This window comes from Coenobita brevimanus, chromosome 53 (assembly GCF_032717465.1).
Source record: "Coenobita brevimanus isolate Jiangsu-jjx chromosome 53, ASM3271746v2, whole genome shotgun sequence".
NCBI lineage: Eukaryota > Metazoa > Arthropoda > Malacostraca > Decapoda > Coenobitidae > Coenobita > Coenobita brevimanus.
In genome coordinates, this window is record NC_137006.1 from 3,000,121 (window position 1) to 3,025,031 (window position 24,911).

A 24,911-nucleotide genomic window follows, 5' to 3' on the forward strand; every position below is an offset into this window, starting at 1 on the left:
TGACACATAGGTTGAACTGCTTGATGAGGCTTCAAGATGAGTTCCGCACATTTCTTACTCTCGTCAAACCAAACTACATCATGCACCCTTCTCTTTCATCCACTTACCTCCATAAGCTTCTGCACCCGCTTGAGTGAGACCCATGCCTCAACAATACCATTCAGCACCCAAGGGAAGGCATTGAGAGGCATCACCAGCATGTTGAACAGTGCAACCGCTGTAAACACCCGCGCTGCATCCAGGGGGTTGCCTGTGGGAGGGATGAAACCTCTTAAATGCCAACACAAAAACCTATAAACATAGGGGGAGGTATAGTTCATTCGCTCTAAACGCACTTCTTTAACTTAACTTGGCCAAGATTTTCAGTAATTCGCAGCATATTTCACAGTGTTCAGCGGCAGAAAAGGGCAATGCCACAGCCGTACATATGCTTTCCATAGCACTCCAACTTCACCAGCATCATATTCTAGTGTTAATGAGCATTCACAACTCAGTATTCCAGATGAGAGATGAGTTTAGGACAGGTTGGAGTGAAAAACAATAAAGGAGGAAATTTTTGTCTTTTTAGCAGATTATTTCCCATAGCACACTGGCAGAATATTCAATACTGTGGGTCTACATCCTCTCCACTGCACTCCCACTTGACTAACATCAAATTCTTGTGTTAATATCTTACAACAGCTCAGCAGTCAAGATACAGAGAAGGCAATTTTATGCCTTGTTAAAATCAATGCAGCACTGGATCAGAAACAAAGGAAGAGTAATGGCAGTTGCAATGCCCACACTCATCTGGATGTGAACCCCATGGACTGTAAGATGAAGCTGCCCTCCTGCAGCTAACCATCCTTCTTTTGGGAGGATAAGGTGGGAGCTGGGTGATGCTTCTATAACTGGGCAGTGCAGCAGCTTGGGCATACTGCTGCAACCACAGGAAGGTATCCCCGTCATGTATAAGAGTGGGATGACTATCAACAACACACCCAGTTAAATGTCCCACAAAATCAAAGTATCTGGAATCCTGGCTCCACTTCACTAGCACAACCATCATCACATTTTCTGGTATCCCTAACCTTGAATTCAGTTACTATTTTCCAAATATTCCACAACAAAGAGTACTGTTTTACAGGCTGGTACTGCTGAGGGACACCTTCTTGCGGTGGTGCTAGCATAACCAGTCGGCTTTGTGGCCCAGTTATACAAACATCCTTCAAGTTCCTCCCTCCCCAAAAGGATGGTGACTTGCAGATCAGCTTAAGCTTGCAGTCCACAAACTTCATATTTCAGATGAACCTGGAGCTATGACTACACAAGCTCATGAACAATTTTTTACATCTCAAATTCAGGTGCTTCACTGGTTCCTAAAGATCTAAAACCTACTGTTACAGAAGAAAAAAAGTCTGACTAGTTAAATGGGATACATTCCTTCACTCACCATTCAAATAACCTGAATCCAGAGTCCACGCTAATGACACAAACATCCACACTTGTGCACTGTACACCACTTACTACAGTACAGTACCTAGACTGCTCACTGACTTACCAAGTGCAATGTATACAGTGAAAGTGGCAATGGGGATGAGGACGGGGGTGGTGGCCCAGAAGTATACACATGCTGCATCCAGATATTTGCGACCAGACAATGCTTTAAGCTCACCATATCGCTCATCTGTAAAGGTTTAAGATACAGGATTATTAATAGTGTTTAACACACACATAGACAGAAGAGGGAGTGTAAAGTCACCTGTAGGCAGAAGGGTGACTTTACACTCTCTCTTCTGTCTTTCTTTCCTTCCATTTTTTCCCCTTCCTTCTGCCTGTGGGTGACCCTACACTGACTGACAGGCCAAATGGCTTCCCAAACACCAGGAAACCATTTATTATGCTGGGTGGTAACCATGTAACCAAATTTTGGCACTATGTGGTTTAGTGGGGTCTAATCAGATTGAGCCAGTAAAGGTTTATATCCAAGGGGTGGTTGGGGTTTACTGCTCACATAATGCCACTCAGGGATGAATGAGGCTGGTCACTCTCATCTTACCGGGCTCCTACATTCCTCATGGGGCAAAGTAGGATTGGATGATAGATGGATGGATGGATAAAAATTAGTCATCATCCAGACCTCCTTTTAAGAGCGCAAATCAACATACAGAATGCTTGATCATTACACAACTCACCATACAGCTTATCCTTGAAACTGGCCTCCCGTGCATTAAGCTTCAACAGCATTTTCTTGGCCAGCACCTTGACCATGAGATTTAGGTGATGGCCTGTGTACATCATCAAATTGGTTTTACAATGAATTCTGAAGCAAGCCAAGCAGAGAATGTGACTGTCTAAGCTTTCTGTATCCTTGCTAACCACCATACTCTCCCTGCAATGTTCAACACCAGCTGATCACATCCAACATCTACGGGTGTTCCATACATGTTCATAAGGAATTACAGAGGTCCTACTACCTTCATGCACCCAGTTTTAATAACACAATGGCAGAGATTATACTAATGTCTCAAATCCCAAACTCACCATATATCCTGTGCTTGAACATTTACACATGTTCCATACATGATCATAAGGAATTACGGACGTCCTTCAACCTTCATACACCCAGTTTTAATAATACAATGGCAAAGATTACACTGATGTCTTAAATTCCAAACTCACCATATATCCTGTGCTTAAAGGTGGCCTCCCATGCATTCAGTTTCAGCAGCTTTATCTTGGCCAACACCTCGCTCATGAGGCTGACACGACGGTCCTTGAAGGCCATCATCTCCACACTCAGAGCACCTGTGTGTTGTAGATGGGGTGTGAGGATGAGATGGCAGGAAATACAATGGCTGGTTTCAAGGTGTGCGGGGATGAAGCGGGATGAGGAATGCAAGATGTGGAGTGAGGATGAGGTGGGATGAGGTGTGTGACATTTGGTGTGAGGATGAGATGGAAGGAAATACAGATTATGAGTGAGGATATACAAGGCCTGGTTTTGAAGTGTGTGAGGATGACATGTGCGAGATATGGAGTGAGGATGAGGTAGGATGTGTGTGAGATGTGGAGTGAGGATGAGGTAGTATGAGGTGTTTGAGATGTGGAGGGAGGATGAGGTAAGATGAGGTGTGCAAGATGTGGAGTGAGGATGAGGTAGGATGAGGTGTGCAAGATGTGGAGTGAGGATGAGGTAGGGTGAAAAGCATGAAGGATGAGAAATGGAGTCCGAGGATGATGCAAAAGATAAATAATTACATCATCCTTGGCCTATGTGGGAAAAAAGTCTGAATGATGAAGATAACAATAATGATGATGACAATGATGATGATGATGATGAGGGAATGGAGGATGAGGTACAATGAAGTGTGAAGGACTGTGAGGATGAGACAGGGTGAAGTATGAGATGGAAGTGCGGATGAGGTGGGGTGACGTGTGACTGATGAGATGATGTGTGAGTATGAGGCAGGGTGAAGTGTTACTGATGTGAGATTCAGTGTGAGGATGAGGCAGGCTGAAGTATGACTGATGAGATGATGTGTGAGGATGAGGCAGGTTGAAGTGTGACTGATGAGATGACGTGTGAGGATGAGGCAGGTTGAAGTATGACTGATGAGATGACGTGTGAGGATGAGGCAGGGTGAAGTGTGACTGATGAGAGATGGAGTGTAAGGATGAGGCAGGGTGAAGTGTGACTGATGAGAGATGGAGTGTAAGGATGAGGTGGGATGAAGTATGGCTGATTGGAGATGGAATGTGAGAAAGAGGCAGGGTTAACTATGAAGATGCAAAATGAGAGCAAGAGGAAGGATACAATATGGTTAAAGAGATCTTCCTTCTCTCTCTCTCTCTCGCATTCCTCATTCTCGCACTTCATCTCTCTTATTTTCAAAACTGCAAGCGTTTTTCATCTTCCAACATTGGACTGAACCTCATTTGTATTTAAAAACCTTGGCACTCAACTGCTATCTCACCAAGTACTTTTTTCCACCCTCTTCTAAACCATACATAGTTCCCCTTCTCTCTCTTTTCCACATCTTTTTTCTTTCTCTCTTTTCCACACCATGAAAATTCCGTCTCTCTCTCTCTTCCAGCCCATAAAGTTCCCTCCCTCTCTCTCACACCATAAGAAATTTAATCTTTATCTCTTTTCCACACCATAAAGTTTCTCCGTCTCTCTCTCTCCCTCACACACACACACACACAAACACACACACACACAACCACACGTATAATCTTCTTCCCCCTCCTCCTCACTCTTCTCTCTTCTCCAAACAGCACACACTTTTCCCCCCTTTTCAAACAGCATGCGTATGTGTTCCCTCTTCCAACCTTACCCTCCATCTCACCTTTAGAGAATGATTCAGGCAACCAACTACTCCCATTTTCCGCTGGCACGGTAAAATATGAGTAGAAGCCAGACTTGCCTATTTTGTTAGCCAGCCACCTGTTGATGGGGATGACGATTAACGTGATCCCCACCCCTGCCAGGAATGCGATGCCAATTTGCCGGTACAGTAGGTACAGCGTGATGCTTAACTGTGGGGTGGGAGTATGAAGGTGGTGGTTAGTTTGGTGTGAACTTCAGTGCAGGTGGTTTTCATCAAATAAGGTGTGTTCAGGAAGTATCAGGAACCATTATGCAGTTCAAGGTCTACAGCAAGCAGATGGTTGTGGCCTGTTCACATATTAACACATATTTAGGCATGGCATGGCATGGGTTGACGTGGCTGTGTTACATCATTTTGCTGTGGTATGCCAAGGAATCACGACAAAATGTGAGGCTGTAATGAAGCAAGATGTCACTGAATACTGTGTAACATGGCAGCATCATTTTTTAATATTAATAAAGCAGCCAGTGAAACTATTTGATTTACCGAAAACAAGCAAACAGGGGTGTTCATATTGGCCTTTCACCAGTTCTGAATGGCAGTGGTCATTTTAAAAAAGAAGAATATCCATAAAATGTGACCAGCATTCTGGTCAAATCAATAACTGAGGAAACTGATTGCAAATGTTGATACCCTCATTCAAAATGATCACTGATATACCAATAATTTTATCAGTTTTGAGTGGAAATTTGATACACACCACTGCTTGGTATTATACCACCGTGCAAATCACCATGACACAACCACATGCATTACTGTAATTCCGTGGCCTACCACAGCAAATTTATATAACACAGCCACCAGCCCCCCACACCACACTTTGCCCAGACACATACAAACATGTCAGGCAGGTTGCACCTTACTGTTGGCCTTGAACTATACCATCAGTCCAGATACTTTTCAGAACTAAACTTGTATACTGATGATCGCTTTCAAATCATTAAAACTTTCCCCAACACAACTGTGGAGAAACCAGTGAATCAGATTTATAAGGATCTGGAGAACTTTAAATATGCAATGTACAGTAAATGAACTTGTGGTCTTGCTGAAAAAAAGAATGTCAAGCAAATTTACACATGGTTTAGATTTACTGTACTGTATTAACGGTACCAACATAAAGAAGTGGATCAACTGCCTCATGACACACGAGTGGGGTGATGTAAGCCTGCAGTCCACAAGGTGCATGTTTTGGATGGACTGTTAATTGAGCCATAAACCTAACCTGCAGTGGTAGGCTCCAGAGGGCGTGGAAGGACTGACAGGCGTTGACAACGCGGTCGGTATCGGTGCTCATCATGTTGACTACTTGCCCTGTTGAGAACCGGCTCAGTGTTGCCCAACTCACCTGATGCAAAGAGATGGAGGTCAAGGATGAGGCCAAGCAAAATGAATTAAATATGAGAGATGGAATGTAGGGATAAGGGTGGATAAAAGAGAGACATTACTGGAAGAGATGGAGCAAAGACGAGGAAGGTGATACAAGAGACAAAACTGAAGAAAGTTGGGCATGCACACACGCACACACATAAAATTCCACCTCCAAGCAAATCTAATTTCAACAACAGCAATGCAGTATAGGTCTTGAGAGAGAGAGAGAGAGAGAGAGAGAGAAAGGGGGAGAGAGAGAGAGAGAGAGAGAGAGAGAGAGTGTACAAACCCAGAGAACAAACAAACAGCATGGCTAGTACAATCAACCACATAATCCTTCAACCATCATTCAAGATGCTGATTCTCTCTCTCCAATGGAAAGTACTTTACCTTATCCCAGGCTATAAGGAAGCAGTATTAATGATAAAATGGTCTACACACCTTTCCACGGAGAATAAAAAATACATTTGTTTATATAACCCTGAACTAGGCAGTTTACAATGGATTATTCAACAGGCTATGCACCTCCATCATTCTCATACACACCAATAAAGCCTTGCACAACACTCCCAGGCGGGGAACTCAGCAACATTTACCAAGTGGTCAAAGTCCGGGCTGAGACTACCACTTGTGAAAACCTCCTACACACAGCTCACCCACCTGGGGGTATGCCTCCTCCATTTTCCCTGCACCTCACCATGTGGAAGGACCTTGCTCCAACCCTGGCAGAAACTGTCTGCCACAATATGTCTGCTTGCTTGTGGTGGATGGGTCTGCTCAGCTGGACAGACTAGGGTAGAGACACAACAATAACACACACACACACACACAAAATATAAAGTAAAAATATCCATCCATCCATCCATCATCCAATCCTATGTTGCCCCATGAGAAGCGTAGGAGCCCAGGGATAGGCAAGTTGATCCTAACATTTGAGTGAAAACATATAAAGAAGAAAAATATAAAGTAAATATATAAAGTAAAAATAAAAAGAAGAAAACTGTTAAAAGCTCACCAGAAGGACTTTCCGGTACACTGAAGAGATAAGGGCAGCACGCATTCGGAGATTGACCTTGGCCAGCTGGTAATTAAAATGGGTCGAGCAGAACGTTGCTGAAAAAGAGATGAATTGTAAGGATAACACAGGGATGGAAAAAATAAATAAATAAACAAGAAAAGAGGTAACCAAAACTATTTCAACGTTACACCTGAACCCACCAAAACCCTCATTTAAAAAAAAAAAAAAAAAAAAAAAAAAGAGAGAGAGAGAGAGAGAGAGAGAGAGAGAGATTCTCATCACTCTGAGATGCTCCCTAACATTTTCCTAAGCAATTTATTTTACTAAACCCTGCTGCCCTCGTTACATAAATCCTTACATCATCTACATACTTTGCACAAGTAACATACGAAAGGACATTAACCACCCATATACAAAAATAAATCACTAAAGAAGAGATGCTGCGAGCCACCTTAACAAAAGATAATATGCACCAGAGACAACTCCCTTACCTACGAGTGCTGCAATACACAATCCAGCAGCCAAAACCCATCCTCTGTAACTGTCCTCCTTCTTCTCGACATAGCTGACCAATTCATGCAGAAGAAGAGGCCCAGCAAACCCCAGTAAGTCTCCTGCTAATTTCAAGAGTCCAATGGCGTAGAACCGGACGCCAAAGCAGCGGTGGAGGATGCGCAGGAAGGAGGGGGTCCTGGGGGGCTCCACTGGGGCTGATAAGGAGGAGGAGAATGGGACTTCACCTTCTAGGGGCCGGCTCAGCATTATGGTCTTGTCCACCTGGTGATGGTATGGCAGACAGTTAGTATTTAAACTCTTAGGCACTTCTGTCAATTACTGTATTATCTTTACTCTTATTATACCAAAGCAGGAGTAGCCTGTAGCACCAGTTGAGCAGGGCAGTACTCCCAAGGTGGATGCAAAGCTGATGACAGGGAGAGCTAGAGCGCCCGTTTCATCAGCCCTCAGGACTTGCCAAAAACCTTTCTAACAACTTTACTTCGTTTATGTTCAGAACACAGATTCAACCTAATTTTTCATGTCTTTTTTTTTTTTTTTTTTTTTTTTTTTTTTTTTTTGATAATACATTTACATGTGTATTTCATTAAGTGCATGCTGAATGAATAAGAATGATGTTACCTAAAAATATACACCAAATTATTTACTACCTGTGCATTCAATCACTCATTCATCATTTAACCCCTTAACCGCAGGGCGTCACTTTCGTGACGCTTGGGAGCAAGGGATCATACCGCGGGGCGTCGCTTTTGTGATTCTGTGTTATTTTGAATTCACCCGGGCTTTCAAGTGGGGGCTTGTATCATCTATCAGTACTGACAATGTCCAACACTAGTCAGCACTCCTAATCTCATCTGTACTCCCATCCATTGTTGACAATTTAGCCATTTCTCCCCGTTCTTGACTCCCCTCCCTACCCCCCCTCCATTACCCTATCCTCTCGCCTGCCCGGCCGTGCTATGCTAAGTAAATCTTCCCTGGAACTTTTCACTGATTTCATCCATTGAAATAAGCCCTATGTCCTATTCTTATACCAAATAATATATACAAGAAAGAAATAAGGTAAGTGAGAGTGCCATACACCTGGAATTGGCTAATTATCACCTGACAACACCTCACGTGCACTCGTTCGCTAATTTTTGCTGTTTTTTTCCCCTTGAAATATGCCGTATAATCTATTTTCGTAATAAATATACATGTAAGGAGGGAAGGGAGAAGCCAAAGTGATATTTACATTCACCTGGAACTACCTAATTTATAATGTATTGTCTAGATTTCCTGCCAATCATATCAGTGCTAGACAAAGCTGTTTCAAGATCTAACATTGGTAGCTCTGAATATATATCTCCTAAGTAGGCCTCTAATCTATTTTCGTAATAAATATACATGTAAGGAGGGAAGGGAGAAGCCTAAGTGATATTTACATTCACCTGGAACTACCAAATTTATAATGTATTGTCTAGATTTCCTGCCAATCATATCAGTGCTAGACTTAGCTGTTTCAAGAACCAATATTGGTAACTCTGAATAACCCCTAAGCAGGCCTCCACGCTGGCCCTCCGTTATCAGTTTACTCTCATCTTCCGAAGCGAGGGTACATATGTTTCTTCTTGCTGACTTCAAGGCCTTTTTTCACCCCCATGCAAATGACCCTGTGACCTTTACTCCCTACTAAACCTCGTGTGGAAAGAGGTAAAGGGCTGACAATTGATAAAAGGGTGACTACGATCGTTCTATTGAGTAAAATAGTGCAAGTGGAATTGTAAATAATGTGTAAATAATGTGTAAACAGCAAGTGAAAGTAATGAATGTAAATATAGGTGAACAATGGAAAATAGTTTTATAAGTTATTTCAAGTGACAGTGCACAACACAGTGTAAATAAAATAGAAATGTAAATAACGTAAATAAAATAGAGAACGTAAATAGAAATGTAAATGAGTAGTATTATAAGAATACGAGTATATACCCTAGGAGTAATGAAAGTGAAAGTTTCACTCTAGCATGTCTGAATGCTATGAGTTATGAGAGTGAAGATGAAAGTGACATTCACTCTCAATGCCAGTATACAGGACGAGAAAGTGAATGCTACGTATTTTACTGAAAGAAATTGAATCCCTACAGTGACAATAAACTAATACTACTGAAGGAAACTTATGGATAAAGACTGTAGATATATATAAGTGTTATATAGTAATAGAAATATAAAGTGTGAGGGGTTTTATGAATAATAAATGACAGAGTAACAAAAGCGAACTAGTGCCAGTGCGACGATCAGACGCGCTCGTAATTTCCATTGCTTTCACAGTGTTTTTTTTTTTGAGTATGGATCCCAAACTACTTGAAAATTGTAGAATAGTGTTTATAGTGTTTGTATCTGGCTGTGGTAATCATATTACGGGTTGTCGGGAAGTGTAAAGTGGAGACTTCGTTACCCTACTTCAGAGGTCTCCACAAGTCCTACGATAACCGACGAAGGCTCAACAATCATTCCAGGAGAAAGCTGAAGGTATGTGCCATAAGCATATGTAATTTTATTATTCTAGGACTAATAACTGATTTTTGGCAAATATTTTTTGAGAGTCTGTCGGAGCCCAAATAACCCCGCGGCACACGCAAGTCATTGGTAAACAAGCCCGCGGTGTAGGGGTTAATCAAACTTTCAAAAATTTTGAAGAAATTCTTAAAAGTTTTACATGCATTAAGAAACACAAGAATAAAACAGAAAAGGAAAACTTGGTGGAATGGCTCCACATGCCGTGTCCTGGGCAATATACATAGAAAATTCAATATCTGTGACTTAGACATATGGCAGAAATCCACCAATTACGTTGAGGCCTTTGAAGACCCCACATGGCATTCCAGGTTATGTTTTCCCACCTGGTGTACGATGGGTTAATTGGAAATAAAATAATTATTTTTATAAAGCTGCATAACATCTAGCAGTCTGAAAAGCAGCCACCAGGTGACTAAGGCTTACACATGCTATATGGTACTTAATGCCAGTAAACAGTTCCATAGCACTGCACCCTTCACCCACCATACGAGACCCTTCGAAGGTCAGTGTAGTAGGTACAGGAGTATTAGTACTAGTAGCCACAGGCTTATCTGATAGGTGAACTCAGTGGACTGCAGGCTTAAGTTGCTCTCCTGCAGTCCACTGTCCTCCTTTTGGGGAATATGGAGGGAGCTGAGGGACATTGGCATAACTGGACGGCTCCACTGCCAAGTTATATCAGTGCCACCACATGAAGGAATCCCTCCGCAGCACCAAAGGCCACTGTGAAACTTATGAAGCTGTGAATATACTATGAAACACAGATAACCATTTTATGTACAGGAAATAGTTACCTTAGCCAATTAGAGGTAATTTAGGAGGTGTGATTCTATAGATACGTTGGCTGCCATGAACTGCAGCATTCACCAAAGTAAAGTCACCTAAAGGCTGCACTACATCTAATGAATGGACAATGGGATGGATGGATATCATGGTAAAATCATAATCAATGCAGTACTGAAATGCCATCACCCTTTTTTTTTTTTTAATTACTAGTTTACTACTTCCAAACAAGCAATCCCATGACAACTAAATGAATCAGAATCCACCCACGGATAATATTTCACTCTCTCTCTCTCTCACCTGGTGCGCTATAACGTCGGTGCGCAGTGGTAGTGGCAGGTCGTGTAGGTCATCCCAGGTTTTGAGTTGGCCTTTGGAGCCGTTTTCAATGAGGGCGTTGACCCAGTGGAAGGTAAGGAACGAAAAGCAATTGATCCGCTCCTCAGCGATGCCCAGATGGTAGGGGTCCGCAGCTTCATGGAAACTGTGAGAGAGAAATGAGTCAGAAAGGAGAGGAGTGGAGATGGGAGATAGGGGAGAGGAGGGGAGGACTGGAGAGAGGGAAGGGGGGAGGAGAGGAGAGGAGAAAATGAGTTGGGAGGGAAGGAGAGCAAGAAGAGGAGAAGAGAGAAGAGCAGAAGGGAGAGAGAAAAAAGCGGGCGGGGGAGGGAAGAAAGAAAAGATGAAAGGAAGGGAGGGGAAAGTGAAAAGTGAGGACAGACAGATAATTCACCCTCTATGCAACTGCCAGGTGGTATGGGTCTACTGCTTCCTGGAAACTGTGCAGGGAAATAAATAGGTAACTACACACAGGAGGGAGGGAGGGAGGGAGGGAGGGGGGGAGAGAGAGAGAGAGACTCTCTCTTGCAGAGAAATCATTCAGAGAAAAAAAGGATTTTGGTAAGCAGAAGCTGTGCAACATGACAGCATGATGGTCATGAGCACTACCAGATGCCCTTGTAGCACAAGGAATGGCATGGACAGATGACACAATGGAAGAAATTTCAACAGAGCATGTACTATAAAAGTATCTGTGAAATTACATAACAGTGTGTATGCTTAACCCTTAAACATTGTGATATATGACACAAAACTTATTCCCTAATACTTTTTGGTCTTCTCCAATTCTGCCACAGTTTATGTGACAGCTCAGCTCTAATCCTATTCAGTCTTGGCAGGACCAGTAAACACTATGGCCAGCCTGCTGTTCTGCAACTTTAGAGACCATCTAGTTTCAATAACTGCTTTTTCCCCTGCATAACAGTTGCTGCGTACTAAATTTTAACTTGTTGCAACAGGAAGATGGCAAAACCTACAGAGGTGTTCTTATACGCGGCACCAGGAAACTTGCCTCTTAAGCCCTGCCTCTCATCCACCATCCATAAAGAGGCTTAAGAGACAAGTTGCCACACAACAGGTATAGTATATGCCTGCAGACAGAAAAACTAGTTTTATGATCCTAGTTTTACAACATGCCTTCAATGAGGGAAAAAAAAAAGAAGGGGGGGGTGTTAATTTGTTCACAGTTTAAGGGCTAAATTGTTAGTTTGTTTACTGTTAATCTAAACATACTGACAGACAGAGATACATACCCACTGTAATCATGGTAGGCAGCCTGGTGCTGCAACAGTGGAGTGGTTTCAGTGGGTGGCTGGTGCAGCTGCTGGTACTGTGACACCCTGGCCCTTCCCTTGGGAAACATTGTTATGCAGTACACCAACTGCAATGGAAGGTGGTGGTCCAGTAGTCACTGCATGTGTCTTGCTGAGAAACCCTACTGTGTAATCATTTAACTTTAAATGACCTAAAATTGTCATTTTCTTCTTCTTGAATCCTAAGTTACAACAAGAGATCAACACTAAGATATGCAAGTACAGTAGCCTAGTTACAAAGAAGTGCTTTGGAAAGGCTGCTGAGTTTCAGCAATACTTTATTCTACCACTGAGTTAGATGAAACATGCTGCAAAAAAGAAACAAAGAGGCAAAGTTAAGGTGAAAAGATTACAAGTCACTTAACTGTAACTGGAGGTGGTGCCAATGTGGCTAGAGCAGTGTCCACGTTTATCATTGCTATACCAAACACACACTCCTGAATCACTACCTCACTCAAATGTAACATATGATGGTACAGTGGTTAGGGTAGTGTGCTGTTTAAAATCATCATCTTGCCCTCTTCCCCCCCCCCCATCCAACACTGTGACAAGATACTATTCAGAAAGCAAAAAGAAAAATATGGTAGAGAAGGAAGCAAGCAACAGCATTCTCAGTGAAATGGACAACACATTCACCATTTAATCCCCCGGATGCATGACTCCATTCCAATAAACCACTAGTTCATTCCCACTCTGCACAATTATACACAAATTATCAATACTCACACACACCCACACACCATCCCTCCCTCTCTCTCACACCATCATCAAGGTTGGCCACCTTTGACGATGATGATGATGATGATGAACGTAACAGAAATGAAGGAAGAGAGGAAAGGGCAGCCCCAAGAGAAACACTACGTCAAGTGAGTGAATGGTGAGTGCCCCCACCTACCTCACAAAATGGTTCATCAGATGACTGTAACAGGATGCTGTACACAATTATACCTGGGTGCAGTGGTAGTTTGCTCTAAGTGAAGATGGCACCAGAGTGGTGAGGGATGTATATAGTGATGGTGGTAATAAACAGCAGCTACTGTAAGGAATGCATTGTAAAGGCTTAAAGAACTGAGAATGATGGTTATGTGAGGAATATTAATGTAGAATGAACAATTATGAGGAATACATTAATTTGGAATCAATGACTATGTGAGGAATACTGTTCATGTGAAGGAATGACTGTGTAAGACTTCAATGTGACATGTTCAAAAGAGGCAATAGTACCACTCAACCCACCTGTACTGCCATTTGTGAGCACACGATGCCCTTCCACACCTGCAGCAGCTTGCCACCCATCTCTGGCTTTGCGTACATGGCGGTGCGTGCCAGGTTAACTATTACCAGTAGCGTCAGCACCCATGCAAACACCACCATCCCTGGACCCCTTGTACCGACACTAAGACGGTTACGCAGTGATGCCAGATACCCCAGGTGTATGAGCAGAGATAACACCTGCACACAAGGATAGTATTGTTATAAGTCCAGTCTTATTCAACACTAACTTATTACATTATTATGGTACCTATACAAGTATCACTAACACTCGGACCTACAAATACAATTCTGAACGTTACTGTTGTAACGGTGATAACATCTGAATAAACATACAGTACTGTTATCCCCCTTTTAACATTCTACACTGCGATGCTATTAACCCCCACCACACTAATTCCTATCAACCCAGTTACCTTCTCTGAGTCATTGTTTTCAAACTTTTTATTTTTAATATTAAGTTGATTTTTTGTCATCATATCAAGAGTTTCTGTGCTCAAACTCTTTATAACCCTCGTCTTTTTGTAATTTACGCCTCTTGGGTGGGTGTGACGGTGGCGGTTGCCAACAACACAGGAGGTAAATGGACGTGAGTCTGCCACTGCTGGGCTACAAATGAGAACTGAATTACTAAATATATGTTATTTGGAAACTGTGGTGTGACAGGGCTTGGCAACTGCTGACAGTGTTGAGGGAGACTCAACTTTCCCATGGAAACTACTGAAGCTTCCTCATGCTTGAATTATGGGGCGGAGACCCACTGCCTCATATGAAGTGATAAGCGCAGTCAGCGGTGGCCTGCACAACTGAATTACTAAATACAGGTATGTGGTATTTGGCAACTGTGGTGTGGCAGGGCTTGGCAACTGCTCTGATGCCGTAGAGGGAGACTCAACGTTCCCATGGAAACCAGTGATGCTTCCTCACTTAAAATCATGAAGCAGAGACCCATCGCCTCATATGAGGCAATGAGTGCAGCCAGGAGTGGCCTGCATATTGCCTTATATGAGGCAATGAACACGGCAGGGGTTAAGATCTGTATATAAACAGCACTAACACTTGTACCCATATACTGTACATGTATACAATACTGCATGTTGGTTATGCAGCAAGGCCAGATACCCCAGGAGTATGAGTAACAACAACACCTGGACACAGATAGAAGTCCTGCTTTACTTAACATTCTATACTGAGATATTAGTAACTGCTTAAATCCGATGATGCCCTTTTAGTTTACTGTAGCTACCTTTAGAAAGTTTTACTCAACTTAGGAAAGATCTCTCTAACTTAAAAGAGTTCATGGAGACTATATCTCACCCCTTCATGATGAAAAGTCTCCCCTTTATATAGAGGCAATGCTCAGTCACTGAGCTGCCACATCCAGCCACTGAGTTATGCAAAACAAACACCATCAGAATGAAAACTGGGGCCTATAGTATATGATCATCTACCATTTTATACATAATTTAATCAAATTCTACTTTCATTAGGTCTACTCAAAAGGTGTATACACTACTGGAATATTGTGTATACACTACTGGAATATTATCATGTTACCTATCCTTTGGTCAACAAATATTTCATTATTTCAATTCAAAAATCATTTGTATATCAATATTTCATTATTCTAACTTAAAAATAACATCATTAAATTCTGGAATTTACATTCTTTTTTTCTTCATGAGAATGTGGATCCGAACAAGGTGTTTGTTTCAGCACATGACCCTATTCCTTATATTATCACTTAACTCTACAACACTATATTCCATCTATCCATCCATCCACCTATCATCCAATCCTATGTTGTCCCATAAGAAGTGTAGGAGCCCAAGGCTAGGCAAGCTGGTCCTAACATTTAAGATGAGAGTGACCAGCCTCACTCATCTGAGTGGTATTACAGAAAAAAAAAACACCCCTTGGACATAAACTTTCACCGGCTCAATCTGATTGGAGCACCTTAATTACCCACTAAACCACCAGGTGCCATAATCTGGTTATATGGCTACCACCCAGCGTAGTAAATGGTTTCCTGGTATATAGGATACCATTTGGCTTGTCACTTAGTCTAGAGTCACCCATAGGCAGAAGCAAGAGGATAGAATGAAGGAAAGAAAGACAGAAGAGGGAGTGTAAAGTCACCCATAGGCAAAAGGAAGAGGAAACAATGAAGGAAAGAATGACAGAAGAGGAAGGAAGGAAGAGAGGAAAGGGCAGACAACTAAAGCAGCACTACATCAAGTGAGTGGATGGTGAATGCCCCCACCGTATTCCATCTACTGTACATTAACCTAACCCAACTCCACCATTATATACCTTAACCCTATTAATGATTACTGTACCTGGTATTAATTTCCTAAATTATTCCATCACCTATATTATCCAAGCCCTATTCTACAATCATTCATATAATAATAATAACGTGGGGGCACAAACCATCCACTCATTCAATGTAATGTTGCTCTTGGGTGACTGCCCTTTCCTCTTTTCCATCCTTCTTTCCTTCCTTGTCTTTCTTTCCTTCATTCTTTCCTCTTCTTTTTGTCTTCAGGTGACTCTACACTCCCTCTTCTGTTATTTTTCCTTCTTTGTTTCCTCTTCCTTCTGCCTGTGGGTGAGTCTACACTGAGTAACAAGCCAAATGGTTTCCTGTACACCAGGAAACCATTTACTACACTGGGTGGTAACCATATAACCAAATTATGGTGCCTGGTGGTTTAGTGAGTCATTGAGGCGTTCCAATCGGATTGAGCAGGTGAAGGTTTTTATCCAAGGGGTGATTGGGGTTTACTGCTCACGTAATGCCACTCAGGGATGAGTGAGGGTGGTCACTCTCATCTTAAATGTCAGGACAAACTTGCCTAGCCCTGGGGTCCTGCGCTCCTCATGGGGCAGCGCAGGATTGGATGATGATGATGATCATTCATATAATAATAACAACAATAATAACAATCACTAACCATCACTCCTGTCATGAGACCATCTGCCCAGTAGATCTTCCCATGTGCCACAAAGTAGATCAGAGTTGGCTCCAGGACAGCCAGAATGAGTGACAAGACAGTGGCCACCATACGAATGTGAATCCAGGCCAGATGTTTCTTTCGGCGTACAACCCACTCGCTCTGCCGCCCAATGTAGTATGCAGACACCACGGCCAGTAAAGCATATGTCGGTGCCACAAGGAGGGACTTTTGGAAGCATAAGCCGAAGTTGAACTTGCCTGCATCCCATGGTGAGATGTCGTTGGGCCCGCAGAATGCTGTGATGTTGAAGAATATGGAATCTGTGGCTGGTGGATCCATGTCTGACGGATGTGTAGCACGTTAGTTTATGATTTGGTTGCAGTTTAAGATCCCAGTGTGATTATAAACCACATAGCCAGTGATTTAGGGCTGTCATATTGATAGACAAATGAATGGTACACTAGATAATGGTACAGTGGCAGTTTATAATACCAACAAGATTAAAAACAGCACAACCAGACATTTAAGAATGCCACACTGGTATAGATGGATGAATAGTACAATAGTTAACACCTTTGTGGTGGTTTAAGATCCCATTTGACAGACTGATTACACACAGCACTGCAACTGGCTTAAGAACAGCACTGATAAAGGCCAGTAACTGTCAGAATTACAGTGCTTGACAGTTTGATGCACCAGCCAACAAATACAGGGATGACAATGCATGATATATGAAACACTCTTCTACTCCGATAGTCATTATTGAACGCAGTCACAGAGATTACTGATTCACACTTTCACAAGCTTGGAACAGTGGGTTACGGAGATCATCATTTCACACTTGAACGAGCTTGGAACAGCAGCTTATGAACAATGATAAAATAGCAAATGTTCAAAAAATATAAATTTCCGAGGCATGACTTACAAACACTGATGGAGAACTGGTAAATTCAAGTCAATAAAACACATGGTCACTTCCAAAGCAACTTCTCACTGGGTTGGCACATCATCTTCCACCATTCCTTCACTTTTCAATTACAGAAGTACGCTTAAAAATGCCAGTGTTCTAGAAAAATATACGCATAATATTTACAGTCACCTCCAAACTAATCTCATGACGGACTGGGACACACACACACACACACATCTCTAATACTGCAGGTGCGAGGCAGCTTTTGTGGAAGAAATAGTGTTCTGCAAAAATAACTGTACTTCACTATGTTCTGTAAAAATTGATGAAGTTATCACATTATTATCATGTGTTCAAAATGCCCATTATGTGGCTATCATGGAATGGCCTCATGGTTCTATAAGCATAACTTCACTATGGTATGTTCAGTACAAATGGGGAATGCACAAAACAGCATTATCTTACAGTGTCTGGCTATAGGGATGCACAGACTGTCTAGGAAGATGTCTGGTTATAGATAAAAACAAGAGATACGAAGACAGTTTTAACATATCCGATGTTCACTTGTCATGGAATTATGGTGCTGGAAAACACTGTATTGCACTATGCTCTATAAGGGTTGGCACTGAACAGCATTTTCTTCTGCAGATTAATACTTGTATGGCTTCATTAGAGTTGGCACTGAACAGCACTCTCCTCTGTTGATTAATACTTCTATGGTTCATTTGATATTGTTAGAATACTGATGTGGATGAAAGATCCTGCTTGCAGGTACAAACAGGATGAGGACTGCAAGCCACAGTAAACCACCTTGCTGTATCTATATGCAGAGAATAACATCCAGTGTCCCCTATGCCTGGTTTCAATAACTTCTCACCTTATATCTCATTTTGGTTCAGCCTGTAAGAAAGACAAGATTTTAAATGTTTTTTTTACATCAAGTATGGTAATGGTCTCGCTGCATCCATACACACATTAAGAATATCCATGGTCCCCATCAACTTCAATGTTTATGTGTTACTTTGGTTTTACTTGTAGACAGGAGGGAATTTTTAGAAGGGCTTTTACTTATACAGTACTCATATTTTTGACTACATTACTTGTACAAACGCTCAGATAAGAAATGCTTGGTCCCAAAGACGTATGGAAAAAGGAATACTTTGGAGATTCATAAAGACGAATACGAGAAAATCCAGCAGAAAACAGCCAACAATACCTTGAACAGTAAATGTAAAGGAGTTATAGTAATAAATCATCTAATGTTACACTTCTCCACATACAGATCATATAGGTAGACTCTGGCCTCATAACTGCACCGATAGTGGGGACAAAATCTGATACCAACATCCCTCTACTGCAATAAAAAAATATTTAGGAAAACAATGTTCAGACTTGGGAAGCTGTACTGCAGTTTGAAGCTTTACCATATTAGCTACATGAGTAATGTCATTCATTGCAAACTCCTCCAGGCAGAATCTAACAAAGGCATGAAATAGTACTGTCCTTAAATCCCTTCAGTCAGATGATGTAGTTTATATTCTCAATGTATAAGACTGTATGCAGCTTTGGGCAAAATTTTCAAACTGGAGGATTTAGATACAGCCTTAATTGACTCATTCAGAACTGATCTTTCATAAATTTAATATCATCATCTGAGGATAGAAATAATAGGTTATAAAAGTCACCCAACTGAAGAGTCAGCAGTGGAAAAGAAGTCTCTGATTAGTGTGAATCCCAAACTAAAATTTGCCTCCAGTCACAGGTAAGAACAGAGAGTATGTAGAAATTACGGGTCACGAATTTCTATCAATCTATCCACTGCCAGACGCCTTAATCCCATAAGGGTTGGCCACAAACCAATCGCCTACATGTCGCCCTGTCCCTTGCTATTTCACTGCCCTGCTCCCAGCCCACACTCCCCTCTCATATACCTCTCCTCTCCTCCCCTCCACCTCATCCTTGGCCTCCCCCTCACTCTCCCCCCTCCACCTCACTCGCATACACTCTCCTCATCAGTCTCTCACTCTCCCTCCTCTCCACATGGCCAAACCACCTCAGTGTGTTTCTCTTAATGCTTCCTATCACGAATGTACCATACACTAAACATTTTTAACTCCAAAATAACTAAAATCAGTTTGTTTTCAGCTGATGGAACTGGACCATCCAAACAACACAAGTACTAGATTGCGCTAGCAAGAAATTCATTAAGTTTTAGATACCAGTATAAAACAGAGTTTCCTTGGTTACTAGTCAAATCAACCTTCCAATCAGACTACTGTATACTTAGCCATCAACTGAGCTGAAAGGGGTTGTAGATCTTTGTCAAACAAGAGTAAATATGCTATAGGGAATAATGATCTAAATTGAGTACACGTGTTCAATCATCAGCCATCCATCCATCCATCCTGCTTTCTCTCCCTCTCTCTCCATCCATCCAATCTGAACCTTCACAAAATAACCGAGAAATTATATGGTATAGTATAAGTAGTATACACTCTTACCAAAACTGTCCTCTGCTTCAGTGACCAGTGGGATGAGAGGAGCAGAAGTGTGTGTGTGTGAGAGAGAGAGAGAGAGAGAGAGAGAGAGAGAGAGAGAGAGAGAGAGAATGCAGGAAGAAAAAAAGGTTGTGTGTGTGTGTGTGTGTGTGTGTGTGTGTGTGTGTGTGTGTGTGTGTGAGAGAGAGAGAGAGAGAGAGAGAGAGAGAGAGAGAGAGAGAGAGAGAGAGAGAGAGAGAGAGAGAGAGCAGGAAGAAATGTGTGTGTGTGTGTGTGTGTGTGTGTGTGTGGGTGAGAGAGAGAGAGAGAGAGAGAGAGAGAGAGAGAGAGAGAGAGAGAGAGAGAGAGAGAGAGAGAGCAGGAAGAAATGTGTGTGTGTGTGTGTGAGAGAGAGAGAGAGAGAGAGAGAGAGAGGATTGTGACACCTGAAACCTTACTCATGAGATCTTGACTGACCACCACCTCCTTCCCTCTTCCTCCTCCTCACTTTTTCCTCCCCTTTTTCTTCCTACCCCTTCCTCTCTTCTCGTTCTCTCCCATCTTTTCCTCCTTTACCCATTCTTCTTATAAATTCTCTCCTTCCCTTTTCTCTGTCCTATATTCCTTTATTTTTATCCTCCTTTCCAATCATCTCCTCACTTTACCCTCTCACTGCCTTCCTACTCTACCTTCTCTTACTGATTCTCTCCAATGTTTTTCTCCTTTTAATGTATTCTCTTCTCCTTCTCCTCCTCTTCAATCTTCTCTCCTCCTCCTCCTTGTTTTACCCTCCCATTTCCTTCCTATCGTCTTCTCTTCTTTTCTTTGTTTTTCTTTTTAGCGTATTCTGGGCCCACGTTGATCAACATTTTCACTAAAAATCTCAGCCTACTCATTACAGTAGTATTCAGTGCATCAAATTCCAGGAAGCCCTGTATTTAAAGAAGACACCTGTTGGGTGGGAGGGGCACGGTAATATTAAACGCCATCACCATCCTGAAAGATGAGACAGTTTTTGTGAACAATTACTCCATCCACAAATATCACTAGAAAATGGCCAGAGTAAAATACAGCATACAGTTCATTCACTACCACATGACAGAAGTTTTTGTCCTTTAGCAGTCTGTTTCTCATAGCTCAGTGGTAATATAAGACACTACTATCTATCTACAGTATCTATCTATTGCCAGACGCCTCAATCCCGTTCGGGGTGGCCACAAACAAATCGCCTCCACGTCGCCCTGTCCCCCGCCATTTCACTGCCCTGCTCCCAACTCACACCCCCCTCTCTCATATACCTCTCCACCCCATCCCTCTACGACTGCTCTTTATCCTTGCTATTGAACTTGTCACCTGCACTGCATTCTTCTGCTGATAGGGAATTTTGTTACGGCTCAGCGTTCACGATGAAGATGGCAATTTTATATCTATGGTTCGTTTACACTAACTTGGTCCATGATATTTTTGTCCTTTTGCAGCTTATTACATGTAGCTCAGTGGCATAAAAAAAACAATGCTGCTGCTCTATACCTTTCCTATAGCACTTCTTCATGACTAGTGCTACAATCAAGTGTTATTCTATTGTTACAACTCAGTATTTAAGATATGTCAATTTTAAATCAAGTTAAAAGGATATAGTTAAAGGAAACAGAGTATTTAGTAACTAGCCTATAACACTGTAACTGGGTCTCTGGCTATGTGGGATTTATTTTTCCAAGCTGATTAAAATAATCTGGCATTACTGAAAAACAAACACTTCATGGTTTACAAGCTCAAAAGTTATCATTCTACCTGTAAGTGGGGATATCCATAAGAAAATACTGAAGAAGGCTACATTTAACCCCCTGAGGGGAGGGGGGGAACTATATTCATCTACAACCAGACACCTAAAACCTGTTAGGGGTGGCCTCAAACAAATTGCCTCCATGTTGCCCTGTCTCCTGCCATTTTGCTGCCCTCCCCCAACTTACACTCCTCTCATATACTGTACTCTATCCCTCCATCTCATCCTACGTCTCCCCCTCCTTCACATATGAGGTCTGTTCAGAAAGTAGCTATGCAGTAAAAAAATAAATACAGTAGTTAACCAGTTGAGCTAGGACACTAATCCCCCTCAAACTAAGCCCCTTCTGGCTTGGCACACATGCCCCAGCATTCTTTCCACCGCCTGAAACATTTTTCGAAGTTGGTTTTTGGTATCTCTTACAGGTGCTTTGTCGCATTTGTCATGATCTCTTCTCTTGTCTCAAATTGGGTACCTTTCAGCAGAGTATGAGCTTGGGGAATGACCAAAAGTCACATGGAGCCATGTCTGGTGATAAGGGAGCCTGCCAGACCTGCAGGATGCTATGCAAGGCCAAAAATTCCTGAATCAGCTTAGAAGAATGGGCAGAGGCATTGTCATGGTGCAGCTTCCAACTTGCCATTTTCCAGAAGTCTGGCCTCTTCCACTAAACTGCATCACAAAGACAAAGACCAATGTCAACGTAGTAATGTCCACTGACAGTTTGACCTGGTGTGTACGGTATTTACGATGCACAATACAATGGTAAAAAAAAAAAAAAAAAAGTCCTGTATTTCACCTTGCTGTGGACCTGTCATGTTTTTCTGAACCGAGGCAATCCTGCATACTTCCACCGGGACAACTGCACTTTGGTTTTGGGGCCATAACTGTACACCAGACTCCCATCTCCAGCATTAAGTCTTCAGAAACTCTGGATTGCGATTTGCACACTCCAACATGCCTTGAGCAACGTTCATTCACAGAGCTTGTTGTTCACATGAAAGGAACTTTGAACAAACTTGGCGGCTACTCTCTGCATGCCCAAATCATCCGTTAGAATTTTCTGTGCTGATCCATCGCTGATTCCAATTTCATTAGCAATTTCTCTCACAGTCAACCAATGATTGTCCCATGACCAAATCACAGACTTTCTTCACAGTTTCAGCACTCCTGCTTGTTGATGGCCTCCCAGGACGTGGATCACTCGACTGACATTCGGCCATTTTTGAAGCAACTGTACCACTCCCTTATTTGCATCACCCCTATGGCTTCATTCCCAAAATGGGCTGGATCTTCCTGATAGTTTCAACTTGGGTATCACCCAGTTTTTGGTTAAATCTGATGCAGTAACATTGTTTGACTTTATAGGTCATCATAACATCATCATGATAACGTGCGTAGGGAACATGACGCATGTAGGGTGCACGATCATGAGCACAGACTGACTGACAGCCACTAACTCACTCGTGACAACTGGTATTAACCCATACCGCACGGGGGGAGGGGGGCTGACGCTCCTCTACACTGGCCTATTTTAGATTTTTTTCTTTTCCTGGCTAAATTGGCTTAGTACATCAATACAAGATCCCTGGCACACTTAAAAGTACTGTAATCACTAAAGCCAGAAAAGTTGGTTGAATCGAGTTGGGTTAGTGCCACTCTACCTCTTAAATCTTCGAGGTTACTGAGAGAGCAGAGCATCTGTGAGCTTGTGAACCGATTTTATTTTATTTTTTTTCCAGGTTAAATGGGCTTAATACATCAGTATAAGATCCCTGGCACACATAAAGGTAACCAAAGCCAAAAAGTTGGTTGAACTGAATCAGGTTGGTGCCACTCGACCTCTGATACCTTCAAGGTCACTGAGACAGCAAAGTAGCTGTGGGCCTGTGAAGACTCACTCGCCTCCCGTGCTCCTAAACCAGTGTTGTATGCATAGCGGAAAAATGTCTGAAGTTTGTGAGATACGTTGTTACCTTCCATTTTACTTCAGTTGCTTGCGATGACTTCTCAATGCTACAGGACGCAGATCTACATCACTAGCATTTTAGAGAGGGACATAGATCTACGTCACTAAAGTGGTACGACTTAATCATGCATGCGCACGAAGGTCCTACATTGCACTACACAAAACCCCATCCCTATTCTCCAGTTGGTTGGGGGGGGGGTCCAATACTTTCAAACCATCTCACTGTATTTCTCCTAATGCTTTCTATCACATCCACACCACAACGCTCCTTCGCTTCTCACTGTCTTTCTAAGTAACTTCACATGCTCCTCTCAAATGACTAATTTCCACTGCTCTCATCCTGTCCTTCCAACAAGGTCCACCCTCCACTTCCATACATTAGAGTGGGGATCACAATACTGTACTTGTACTGTACTATCATGTTGCAACATTTTTACTTCCATGCTCACTTCCCTATTTCTTATCACTGCTTTCAATGATGCAGCAACCTTCATTCCTGTTGTACCGGTACTCTTTCAAGCCCTTCATCCTCAAAACTTCCATCCACACTCATGACAATACCCAAGTACTTAAATGTACTCACATTTTCCATTTCCTCATTATCCAGCATCAACGTGCATTCAGAGGCTTCATTCCTCTTGAAGACCACAACTATACTCTTCCTTACATTCACTTCTAAAAAGTTACACCTCTGCAAGTGGCAAGAATCAAGAGTATTTTTGAAGTTTTACACAGTTAGGCATGCCATGTTGAGTACACCGCTTCCCGTCCAATCAGCAAAGTTAAGCAACGCTGGGTCTGGTTAGTACTTGGATGGGTGACCGCCTGGGCACACCAGATGCTGTTGGCATAACGTTCTCCCTACGTGTCAAGTGGGGTTGGTGGAGGATTAGTGCCCCTCCCTGTAAAACAAATAACTCTAAGCCCTTGGCCACCCTGTGTGGGATACATGGCATCTGGCAATGAATGAATGAAAAACACAGTTAGGCCTGTTGGCTAGGTCAGATTAGTTACGATATATTGGTTAGGCTGGGGCTCATGAGATAGTGTAAGACTACGAAATATACAAACCTAAAATGCCCAAACTACTAAATTAAGAACAGCAGGTGCCTGGAACCAAATGTCTGACTCTCTTCTTCTTCATTTCTGCAACATTCGCGGCCTTTCCTCTAACTTTTGCTTTGTTGAGCACCATCTCTCCTCCTCTAAACCTCACCTTCTTTTTCTAACGGAGATTCAGCTGTCTGAGGCAACTGACAGCAAACCCTTTTCTG

General features: G+C 42.4%; 1 protein-coding gene and 1 pseudogene across 1 annotated transcript in view; one reads left to right on the forward strand and one right to left on the reverse strand.

The window, feature by feature from the left end:
- LOC145400709 (ATP-binding cassette sub-family C member 10) overlaps nucleotides 1–16,837 on the reverse strand; it is a 43,194-nt gene extending 26,357 nt beyond the window's left edge. The window contains exons 1-11 of the mRNA XM_080273145.1: nucleotides 16,496–16,837; nucleotides 13,503–13,718; nucleotides 12,207–12,334; nucleotides 10,915–11,098; nucleotides 7,251–7,536; nucleotides 6,757–6,854; nucleotides 5,596–5,718; nucleotides 4,410–4,521; nucleotides 2,662–2,787; nucleotides 1,541–1,666; nucleotides 108–250 (exon numbers count right to left, since the gene is read on the reverse strand). Coding sequence (XP_080129271.1) covers nucleotides 108–250; nucleotides 1,541–1,666; nucleotides 2,662–2,787; nucleotides 4,410–4,521; nucleotides 5,596–5,718; nucleotides 6,757–6,854; nucleotides 7,251–7,536; nucleotides 10,915–11,098; nucleotides 12,207–12,334; nucleotides 13,503–13,718; nucleotides 16,496–16,837 — 1,884 coding nt within the window. The remainder of the gene's footprint in view (nucleotides 1–107; nucleotides 251–1,540; nucleotides 1,667–2,661; nucleotides 2,788–4,409; nucleotides 4,522–5,595; nucleotides 5,719–6,756; nucleotides 6,855–7,250; nucleotides 7,537–10,914; nucleotides 11,099–12,206; nucleotides 12,335–13,502; nucleotides 13,719–16,495) is intronic.
- Nucleotides 16,838–24,368: 7,531 nt separating this feature from the next.
- Nucleotides 24,369–24,487, forward strand: LOC145400857 (5S ribosomal RNA; annotated as a pseudogene).
- The last annotated feature ends 424 nt before the right edge of the window (nucleotides 24,488–24,911 follow it).